This window comes from Vigna unguiculata, chromosome 2 (genome assembly GCF_037176805.1).
Source record: "Vigna unguiculata cultivar grain cowpea cultivar isolate G323 ecotype 2 chromosome 2, ASM3717680v1, whole genome shotgun sequence".
Classification (NCBI taxonomy): Eukaryota; Viridiplantae; Streptophyta; class Magnoliopsida; order Fabales; family Fabaceae; genus Vigna; species Vigna unguiculata.
The window spans coordinates 25,945,476-25,957,723 of record NC_140793.1 but is presented as its reverse complement, the minus strand read 5'-3'; the positions used below and the strand labels follow the sequence as shown (position 1 = coordinate 25,957,723).

Genomic DNA, 12,248 nt, shown 5'->3' with positions numbered 1-12,248 from the left:
CTTCTATTTTACATGACATTTTATACTTTTGTAGTGTTAGCTATATTTGAAGTAAAATGATTCAATATAATATAGCATCTACTAATTAAAAGGGGGCAGTTAGATAATATAAACAATACACTTTTTTAGTGGGAAAGATAAACAATAGACTAAAGATAAGAGAAAAAAAGAACAAGTTTAATAATATGGAAATTAAATGTGTTATTAATACTTTATAGGTCACACTATACAATCTACTAGCTTGCTATTATTTAACCTACAGCATTAAATATAAACATTGTCATGATATTTACTGCAAAATTCTCAAATTTCATCATGAGATGTCTGACCAAATAATTGATTTGGAAAAATAATAAATAAATATAAAACAATAGCCTTTGTTATATATATAATAAACGCGTCAAGGTGATGTCATGGGGTTTTCTTTGTTTTTCCTCTCCTTTTCTTTTCTTTTTTGATTTATTGATTTGTGGGTTATCATAAGTGTCAAGATCTTGAAAATGTTTTAATAAAGTTTGATTAAGCATTTAATAATTGTATGTCAATGCTCCCCTAATTTCACATCACACACATATCTCTCTGTTAATTATACCTTCATTATTCTTTCTATATTTTCCTTTTCTATATAGATGAATTTAGAACTTTTAAAATTGAAACATCTTTATATATATATATATATATATATATATATATATATATATATATATATATATATATATATATATATGACCCATTGTGTGGTTTAAACTGTGGGTTGGCGATTTAATTAAATGTGCGAATATAATTATGAATCTAAGGCTAAGACTATAATTTAGGTATTAGTAGGATATTGAATGTCAAACTCACGTTATGATTTTCTTTAGCACCATTTAAGGTTTGGTCATATGAAATTATGGAAGTTTCAATAAATAATGTTGTAATATTTGTCACTATGTATACACATTTCAATGATGCTAGATACATGAATTCAACCTAAAGGCTTAATTTAAGCTTTTGATTGACGCTAGTTCCCAAATTCTTATACACTACACACTACACTCTATATATACCAATGAGTTAATAATAGAGAAAAAAAACGAGTGATATCGATTCATTTTAATCCATCTCATCATTAGTTGCGTAAAAAATATGATAAATTAAATGGGATTTTGACGGACTAGATAAAATAGATCAAAGTGGAGTGAGAGATTAAAATTTCAATATGATTTATTAAATTTTGATAAACTAATAGTAATTTCAATTAGATAAGTAACTATTTTAGTTTAATTAAATTTTGAATTTAAATTATAAATATTTTTAAAGTGTTATTATCAATTGTTGATCTGTTTAACTCAAATAAATTTATTTTATATGGAAGACACGAATGATAGATTCTGATTTGGTCATCATATTTGCCTGTACGTTTCGGATCGTCCCGTGTATATGTACAACTGGCATGAATCAAGAATCCTAGTATCTATTTCTTTTGAAGTACAGATAAATAATTTTAAATAATTACATATAATAAAATTATGTTTACATTATTTCTGCCCAAAATTCCTTAATAAAACATGTATAAGGTAATTAAGAACAATTTTTATTCTCCGTGTAAAACAAACAATTAACATGATTCGCTTTACACAAACAGGTATGAGGTAAATAACAAACAATTTTGATTCTCCATGTGAAACAAACAATTAAAAAGGTGATATAAAGCAATATTAATTATTTGCAAGTAGCACGTAAAATTAAACTAAAAAAAAATATATGAAACATATAACGTTATTTTTTTAATTTAAATGCGAAGATATTATTAAAAATAACTAAAATGAAACATAAGATAAAAGATATGTGGGATGCCGAATAATCCATTTACAAAAATATATAAAATGTTATAGAATATTTATAATTTAAACATTTCTCGAAATCTGCATCTATTAGAAATAAAATTAATTTATTATACTTGAAGTAAAGTAAGTCTTAATTTTAAGTTGAAGTGATGTGTGAATTTTGAACATATGGAATGGTGATTGTTTTATTAGACAAAGAAATAATAATATATTATATATGCCAAACATGTAGCATAAGCAAGCTGGATGGATAAGGAAGTAAGATAATAAATTCAAAGGTTGCATGATCTAGAATTTGAGTAAAGGGTTGGGGTTTTTCAGGAAGGTACATGGACTTGTCCACTAGTGCTACTACCAAGCCAACCCCAGATGCATTCACTGTTTGATGGGGTTCTTTATATCTACCACTCATCCATCTTATGCAACACATAATTCATAACCTACTATAAAATTTTCTTTTTATCAAACACTAAACTCATTGATGGAAAACTCTACCTAACTTAACTACAATATATGTATGCATATGAATGCATGAATAATAGTTCCAACGCCCCCACAAACGTGCATAGTTTGAGTGTATATATGGTGTCACTCATGCTTGTCGCTGTTTAACGTTAGGAAAAGGTTAAGAATCCAACTTGTTATTGATTTTGATTTATGTGTTTAGGTTTCCGATCAGAGATAATGCATGTTAATCGTTAATATTTGTTATCAAAGAAAGTTGAACTCACAACCTCTTATATCCCCACTTTTAGATTTATCAAACCAACTTTATATTTCAAGTTTTAGTACGGAGAGTTGAATCCACAACCTCTATTACTTGATCATGAGTTTTTTGAAAAAAATTTATTAAAAAAATATGACACTAATGTTAATAAGACATTAGTCTAATTCAAATAAAAAATTAACGTCACTCTCAACAAAATACTTTAAAACAATGAAAAATTTATGAATATATTTCTCATATTCAACTTTTTTATTTTTATTCGAGAGTGAGATTTAGATTTACCTTTAAATTCTTGATGCTTAGAAGGTGTTTGATAAATCAAATCAAGATAAAGGAGCGTTCATTATTAATAGTATCGAAGCAAGACATGAGACATGGACCAGGATGTATAGTGTTTGGTAGGGAGCAGAAAAATGTAAGTGAAATCGTATGGTATCAGCCGACAGAGATGCATGGCTGTTAAGTAGTGATGAAGTGTTGTGTGTGAGAGAGAGAGAGAGAGAGAGTATAATGAGAAAATGGTGAAATGCAGACATGTGGAAATGGACAGACACATGAAGAGAGATTAGATGATGCAGGTGGTGTGGTAATGGGCATGTGACCAAAAGGGGTAGGCTATGATGTTGGCAAAAGTCAAGATGAGCGTTATTGGGAGCACTCACACATACATGGGGTGAAATCATCAACGACCTTATCATTTTCAAGTTGATGAAATGAAAAATCTTCTTGTTGAAATAATTTGTGCTGGCATCACTGAAACAACAACTCTTCAAGATTCTGCTTTTGTCTTGGTTTCTGCTCAAATGACTATGTTTGTGTGAGATTGAACTAGATCTCATGGCAAGCCCACCTCTAACTGTTTGATTCAATATGACCCGGTCCACATTCGATGTTACATTTCTGGTCAAATGTAATGGGCTTTTAGAAAAAGATGAGAAACTCTTGGAAACAAAATAAAAAACCAGAGCCCATCTACAATAAATATTATATAATAAATTTAAGTATATATTATAGAGATTTTTCTTGTTTTGATTGCATAGAATTTTGCTCACTCTTTTAATTAGTTTTTTTTTATTTTCATATATATATATATATATATATATATATATATATATATATATTATTTCCTTTGAGTGAAATTTTCATTGTTAAATGTTAAGTAGAAAATTTTACCCCTACTTCTACTTGACCATTCTGTTTTAAAAGTTATTTTTAAATTTATAATAAAAATACTAATAAATTAAAAAATTTATTAATGATGAAAAAAAAATTATCTAATATTTCTCATGCTATTTTTTATCATTCAAAATATATTAAAATGAAATTTATTTAAATTAAAAATATTAAATTATGTAAACTAATGGAAACCATTCAAATGTGTAAAACAAATATACAACAAAAAAACAATAAGAGTTGGCGTCGCCCGGACTTGAACCGGAGACCTTCAGTGTGTTAGACTGACGTGATAACCAACTACACCACGACACCTTGTTGTTTCTTGCTTTCTATATAATTTATATATATCCAAAACTGTAATTAAAAGGTTATATAAGTTATTCTGGTGCTGGCAACGTATCCAAAAGACGAAGTAGGAGAACAATGCTCCGTTCAACTGCATTTCCGGCACCGTACAATTCGGTGCCTCTTCTCTCTCGCGCTCACACGTGTCACTCTCTGGCACCCTCACGTGCCGTTAGTTTTCACTTCTCTTTCGTTTCGAAGTTCGTGTTCCGACAATTCCGGCAACCCTGCGCGAAGCTTTCCGACCGCGCTTTTGTCGCGGTCGCCGCAAAGAAGAAGCGGCCCGGAGGCTCTGAAGTGGCCGTGGCAGACGATGATTTAGACGAAGAGGAGTACGACGATGACTTAAGTGATGGATTCGATGACGAAGAAGAAGAATTTGATTATGATGACGATGATGAGGGGATGCTTCCGTTGGAGAAGATGAGTAAATGGTTCGAGAAGAGACCGAAGGGATTTGGTGAGGGGAAAGTGTACGACACTTCGGTTGAGGATAAGCTGCTCGAGGAAATTCGTCAGAGTAGAGTAGCTCAGGCTGAGAACTTGAAGAGGCTTAAGAGCAACCCTGTGAAGCATGCTTCCACTGAAAAAGATGAAAAGAAGAAAGGTTAGCCGCCAATAACTCTGTTTTTGGGTTGTTGTGTTCAAATTAGTTCATAGTTGATTGGTTTGATGAAATTATTCTGTTATTTACTTTGGGATGATGTTCATGTCACTAGTCATGTGTCGTGTTTCTTGCCAGTGTATGTGTAAAGCGTTTTTGTTTTACTTTTCGTTTGTGCATGTCAACCTGTGTAGATATAGCTGCTTGAGTTTTGTTGTGTGACTGGCTACTGCAAAATGCAACTGCTTAGGTGGTTTTGCTACTGTTTTTTAATTAGAATTGAAGTTTAATTTTGGATGTTATATCGACCTTTAACACAAAATTTGTTATGCACGAGACAATTCTAATTATAATGGGAGAATAATAACAGAAACACTTAAAAAGAAAGAAATTATATCTAAGTTTTTTGTATGGCTAGATAAGCCTTTATCCATGTGGTTAGTTACATGAGTAAATGTATATACATTGAAGAATGGTGTCGGCACTCTCTTCTGGACACTGAATTTTGTTGTTACTCCCATAGAATTTTCGCTTTAGTTCTATTTGAATAAACTTCTTCATAGTATTACTAATAAGAAAAGAAAGAGGTGAAATAAAGGGGACTTTTTCACAAGCTCAAATTAACTTAGCGTTTTCAAAACTTTATTCTAATTTATGTACAAGATATTTCTTTCAGAGGAAAAGTTTATTTCATTTTACATTCGTTTATTCTTTTCTCGTAAGTGCTCATGGAGAAGTTTATTTCAAACAAGATCAAATGTTGTTTGAACAAGGTAGAATTCACCTGATATTGCTGTGTTTTAAACAGCGAGTCTGTTAACATTTCTTTGTATACATTTAAAGCTTATTTTGATTAGTTACTACCCCTAAATAATCTATTCATTGAGGAATGCACTAACTACATCGTTTTACGGTGATTGTGAGACGAATTTAAAGACGTGAAAATAAATGCTGGGGTCTAGTATCATATATTCTGTGTTGTTGTCTGTTGGCTTTTGAATGAATAACAAACCAATGCCCGAACTATTGAGTTGCAAAGTGTTTGCTTTTAATTTATTACATTGAGCCTATGATTTGAAATTTGGCTATTTATTGACATGGAATTTTACAGAGACCAAACTGGTTCCAATTGGAAGTCGAGTGCGATTGGTGAACCTACCGAAGAAGAAAAACATCCTTAGAGATCTGAAATCAGCTTTGCAAGGGATTCCGGGCATAATTAATATTGCCCCAGCTGTCATTGGAAACAAAAAGACAAGGGATCCAATCTGCAAAGGTTTTGCTTTTGTTGATTTCAAGCGTGAAGAAGATGCAGTTAGGTGCGTTATAACCTCAATATTGTGTCTGTTCCAACCCCAACCCCCAACCCCAAGAAAAATAATAATGGAGCATATGGGAAGAGTAAGTTGTCTATTACATGCAGTGCAAGATGTTTTGTTATAAGAAAATTATGAGGGTGGTGATTTGTTTTCATTCAAGCTTCTTCATGCTACTTTAACTTGCTAAAATGAAATTGGCGAATATGTGGGGCATAAGGATCTGTGCTATTTTTAATTGTTGTTGCGCTTTTGTTATTGAAAGAATATCCTGCCGGGATACGATGTCAGAGTTGTTTACTAATTCCATACTAGTATCTTACCAATTCCATTGTTCTTTCCCTCAGGTTTGTGGAGTTATACACGGGACAAACTATAACATTTGGGAAAATTCAGAAGCAGATAAAATGCGAGATTCTAAATGCACAGTCTTTATCTCCATCTCTAAAAATAAGTGAAAACCTGAGTGCTGCTCGACAGCACATGGACACTACATTTGAAGAAGATTCAAATGAGGATTCCAACAGCGATGATGATTCTCCCTTCAATTCATGGGATGAGACCAATTCAGATGATTTGGATGACCTGGACAATCTGGTGGATGGAGAAGAACAGGAAGATGATGGGGGTATTTCAGAGTCCGTTACTGCTTTGAGAGTGGATGGTGATGATAGTGCGCAATTGAGGATCCATTCTGAAACTAATTTACCTCCCTCAGAGCAGGTTGACAGAAACTCCACAGAGGAAAAGAAGTCATTTGCCAAGGTTAAACCAGAAAATGCCCGGAAGAAAAAATCAACTTCCAAAGAGAAAGCCAAAAAACCTTTAGATATTCCTGGATCCTCAAGAAGGTGAAATCCCTGTGCATTTTATAGCACCACTTTCATGTTTTGGTGTTGTTTTCTGATGTGTACTTGTTTGATTATGGCGCAGGTTAAAGATAAGGGAGAAGGCTGTATTAAGTGATGTTTTCTCCAAGTACGGATCAAAAGCTACACTTCCTTCAAAAGATAGTTAGGAATTAGGTAATGACGGAGAATGGCAGAGTCTAAATCTTCAAACACGTTCGGTATTACATGCGATGGGACTTTCTAGTTGACCATGTTAGTGCACAATCAAATTGTAGCATAAGAGTATTGTCCATAAATTGGCGATCCTATATTATTGATTTTATCAATATCAAAGCATTCTTTGTCGGCATTTCAATGTATTATTGGTGGGATTTGAGGGGTTTTAGTGCATAGTTCCATGCAAAGAGAAGTATAAGTAAAATATTTCAGTTGGACTGAATATCTAACCATAATCGTTTTTCATAAGCCTAAGCATATGCTAAGCTAATGGTTTAGTTGATACTACTGCACTATATCAGCATTTTCTCTTCAAAGGTAGTTTTATTTATATATATATATATATATATATATATATATATATATATATATATATATATTCCTTTTTCTTTTTTGAAATGCAAGTCTTAAATTTTTAATTTTCACTACGAACTTTGCTGTGTGTAATCTTTATTTGTATTTTCTTTGTAAATTTCATATATAATATATTTCTTTATATGCCTTTAATCCTAAGGCTAGTTTGATAGCCGTCCTATCATACATTGATCAACTATGAGTCTTTACATGATAGTTAAACATAATAATCAATGCTGAAAGGAAAAAACCATGAAGTTTCTTATAAAGTAAAAGCACAATAACCAGCAAAAAGAAAAAAGAAAAAGGTAAAAGTACATTATTATTTTATTTAAAACAAATAACAATTTATAACTCGTTATAACTTTTCTTTATGTTTGACATTTTTACTTATTGTATTATTTTTTAGTAAAATATCAATTAAATATTTTTTTTAATATATTTAAAAGCATGTCTTTACAAATTTACAACGTGGTTATAATAAATGAGTTGATATTTAGTATAAAATAGAGAAAATAAAGTTAATAAACATTTAGACCATGTTCTTATGGATTTATTTACTATGAAAGAGAATTAGCGAAGATGAATTTGTGTTTAGTATGGTTGTTCGTATTTAACGATTTGCGAGATTATTCCCATCTCGTTTGAGGGACGTATATTTAAGGGTGATAAATCACATTTTATCATAATAATCCTGCTTTATAATCATATTATTTTCACGTGTATGCAGGAAAGATTCTGGTTGATGGTGGAGAAGGAGTAAGGGTGGGATGGGTTGCGCACCTCCATGGTGACTAAGGCAGTGGGAAGATAGTGTTATGGAATGCAATGGATACAGGACTCTGAAATTGGAGTATTGGAAATTGGATATGGATATGTTGGAACTGAATCTTTGAGTGGTTAAATACAACCCATGCCTGTGTTGGAACCCATTTCCTTATCCATGGAACCAGTTCCAATTATTTTGAAACTTTTTTAAAGTCGTTATTTTGTATCGAAGGTGGTGTGCAATGGTTGACAGAATTGTGGAGAACGCCATTTCCACTAGTTTTCAATGAAACATTGAATAACAAGAACTTGTATTTGAATTTATTCGAAAAGCAAAGATGTGGAAAATGCAGCAGACTGAAGTGTGATTTTCTTTTGAAAAAAAGCGGAAAAAATGGATCTTGCGGTGACTATCCTATACATGGTAGCAACAAGAATGATGGATCAGAGTTGAAAAACGAAAATGAAAATAGATCCATATTATAGTGCAAACATTGAGATAAAAATGAAAATGGTAGCCTCAATGGATCATGCACGCTAACAATGAGATGAAAATGGTAGACTCTGTGAGATTACCAAACATTTCCCATAAAGGAATTTCCTTCATTGTCAAAAAATTTTGAATTTTTTATTCATATATTAATTTCTAAATAACATGGAAAAATAAGTAAATCAAGATGAAAACAAAGCTATTTTAAAAATACAAAATAAATAATAAAATGTGATTATTATTTTTTACATTTTAATTTAACCATTATTTTATTTAATATCTAAATGTTTTATGTTTATTCTTATGGCAAATGCATTTTATTCTTTATTTTTTATAATAATTTTTTTTTCTTCAAAACTATTCATTAACCTCTTCTTTAAAAATTATTATTTTAACTTCTTCAAAAATTATTTTATATTATATTTACTATATGAAGGATAATTTAGTAATCTTCAATTTCTATTTATTAAAACATTTTTTTATCTATCACATTAGTCAAATCTTTCATAAATTTTTATAAAATTTATTCTCAAATTCACTCTATTATCACTTTCAAATCTCTTTAAAAAGAATAACATAAACTTTCCTTTCAAATCTACTCAAATCAATTATTAATAAAGTATCGATGACTCTTCTTCTCACGGCGGATGGACCATAAAATTCCACAAGTCAATTTGCAAGACACTGAATCTTCAAATTTTCAATAATGCAGCTCTAAATCTGCTCTGCCTTTTCGTTTTACCACTTTAAGATATCATTGAATTTCCATTTCTGAAGCATACAATCTCTCTTGCAATTTCATTTCGTGAGTAAGAATTTGGTAGATGGCTGAAGCAGTACTTGAAATTGTGGTAGGCAATTTGAACACACTTGTTGAAAAGGAGTTGGGATTGTTTTTGGATTTTGATAAAGACTTGGAAAGGCTTGCCAGCTTGTTCACCACGATCAAGGCTACCCTTGCAGATGCTGAGGAGCAACAATTCTCCAACAGGTCTATAAAGGATTGGCTACAAAAGCTAAAAGAAGCCTCTTACATTCTTGATGACATTTTGGACGAGTGTGCATTGAGGTTAGAGAACCAAGGAGTAGCCAATAATAGCTCACATTCCCCGTTTCTCTGTCTCTTCATTCTGCATATTATGATTGCTGTGCCCTGTGCACTGCAGGTACATAATGGATCTTATTCCTATTTAAATAGAAGAACAGAGATTTACTTTAGTATTTAGAGGATTTGTATTAATTGCTATATATATATCATTCATATAACCTAATGATTCTCACACATTTTTTTTCCTTATTTTGTGCAATATTTTCGAAAGGTGAAAGAATAATAAAAAAAATATATATTTAACTGAACTTTGGATGCCTAATGAATTCATTTCATCTGATGGAAAGTTAGATGCTGAAGATGTTGGTGATGGTGTGTGGAATAAATTATACTAAAGATCACTTTTTCAAGACCTTGAGAAAAATAAATTTGGCAAAGTTAAGAGTTTCACGATACATACAGGGAAATTAACTTCCTTGAGGAGTTTATCAACATACTTAGTTGGCGAGGAAAGAGTGATAACAATTATTTGTTGGGCTCAAGCGTTTCCTATCTTCGTTTAATGCATCTAAGTAGTTTTGTTTATGTTATTGTGTTTATATATGTATATATTCTCTTTTCCTTGGCCACATAAACACATATTCTAAATCAATTTTATTCTCTCGATTCTTTCTTCACCTTTTCTCTCCGCCATATGTTTTCTTCATCTCTTGATCTTTTGCTCCGTTTTATCCTCTCTTTAGAGTTGTGATGGTATCAATTGCTTTATAGGCTTTTGTTGTTCTCTTCTTGCTTCCTTAGTGGAAAACGACAAGTGCACCGGTCGAACGTAGCAAGTAATAAATATGAGCACCATAGCATGCACTTGTGAAGCTTTTGTTTTGTGAGCACCATAGCTTAAGCTTGCCATGCTAATGAAACACATGTGCCAAACAATCTTTCAAATAAGAGCAAGCATGATTGACAATTGTTTTGGTTGTTTAAATATGTTCTCTTGAGTTGTTAGATCATTGCAATTGTGTTGTTCATCTAGGCCAAGTTACCTTTTTGCTTGAGGACAAGCAAGGTTTTAAGTTTAGGGGAGTTGATAATGTAGATTTTTACCATTAACTTGGCTATCTTTTGCTAACATAATCAACTCCTCTTGAGCTTTTAACCCACTTAATCCTCACTTTTACTTTGCTTTTGCGAATAAATACAATATGGATTACATAAATCTAATTATACCACTAATCCCTATTTTTGTGTCCAATTTCATGATAGGAAGCTTTTGTTTCAAGCCAAAGAAGTTGTCAACCAGAGAAGAAAAAGGAAAAAAACCAAAATTGAAGATCTGAATCATGCTTCCAGCGCTGAGTGCCAGAAAGTCAAGGCTCAGCGCCAATTGTCTCGCAAATTCCAGCGCTAAGCGCCACAATCAGCGCTGAGCGCTAGTTGATTTGCATTTCTAGACGCTCAACGCCAATGCTCAGCACTAGCGCTCAGCGCCATTCGGTTCGCATTTTTGGGTGCTAAGCACCAGAAGCCAACGATGAGCGCTGATTGGCTTGCATTTTTTGGACGTTGAGTGGTGCGGGGATAGCGCTGAGCGGCACATGTGTTGATGTGGCAAAATTTAACCTATTTCTTCTAGATTCTCGAGGGGAAGACATCTTTAGATGTGGGAGGCGCGAGAAAACTCATTTTTTAGAGCTCGGAGGTGTGTTAGGGCTTATGGGAACGACTCCTTCTTCCTCTTTGTATCTCCTTTCTTTTTCATCTTTTCCATTTGTAAGCTTGAGCTCTCTATGACAATGGAGAGCTAAACCTATTTTTGTTGGGGTTGGATGTAGCCACTGCACTCTTGTGTAATTACAATGTTTTGAATATATAAATGTCTCTTTCATTAAATGCTAGTCTTCTTGTTTCTTCACTTAATGCTTGCATTGATTTGGCCATCTATTGCATGATATTTGGTTCATTAGGTGTGGAAATATCTTTTGAAACCTTGATTTGGAACAAGAAAACTCAATGGAGCTTGTATCTACGAATGGGGCATGACCCATTGGTTGTCTTAAACCCTAATGCATAAAGCGAATTTGCTTATTAAGAGTTCAAGGGATTGACTCTTAATAAAAAAATTTAGGCTCAATCCATTAAGGAATTAGGGTTTGAGTAGAATTGTGGGTTGACATTAGCATATTGATGTAGAGGATGTAAAATTGTAGTTGCATGAGAGCATAGTTGGCAAATTCTAACCCCGACAATATCAATTCATATCATTTCTAATATATTCCATCGACTAAGTGCATTTAACTACCAAAGTTCATTTTTAATCATTTATGCAAAATTTACTTTCTTACACGAAAGTAAAAATTATAGATTCATTCTTTAGTTTAAATTAGTTAGTAATTACGCAATTATTTAGCATACACGAGTCACTTGGGAAACGATATCCCGGTCTTACCGGTTACTACTTGCGCGACTTTGTACACTTGCCAAAGTCTTAACAATGGTCCTAGAGGGGTAGGTAATAGAAGTGGTA

At 32.3% G+C, this 12,248-nt stretch overlaps 1 protein-coding gene and 1 non-coding gene across 2 annotated transcripts; one reads left to right on the top strand and one right to left on the bottom strand.

The window, feature by feature from the left end:
* Positions 1-3,970: 3,970 nt before the first annotated feature.
* TRNAV-AAC (transfer RNA valine (anticodon AAC)) lies at positions 3,971-4,044 on the bottom strand. Its single transcript has one exon. It is a non-coding gene; the product is annotated as a tRNA-Val (tRNA).
* Positions 4,045-4,119: 75 nt separating this feature from the next.
* Positions 4,120-7,197, top strand: LOC114168170 (RNA-binding (RRM/RBD/RNP motifs) family protein). The gene is made up of 4 exons (XM_028052912.2): positions 4,120-4,684; positions 5,793-6,000; positions 6,345-6,848; positions 6,931-7,197. Exons 1-4 carry the CDS (start codon positions 4,156-4,158, stop codon positions 7,013-7,015), a joined length of 1,326 nt encoding a protein of 441 aa, XP_027908713.1. The 5' UTR covers positions 4,120-4,155; the 3' UTR covers positions 7,016-7,197.
* Positions 7,198-12,248: the final 5,051 nt, after the last annotated feature.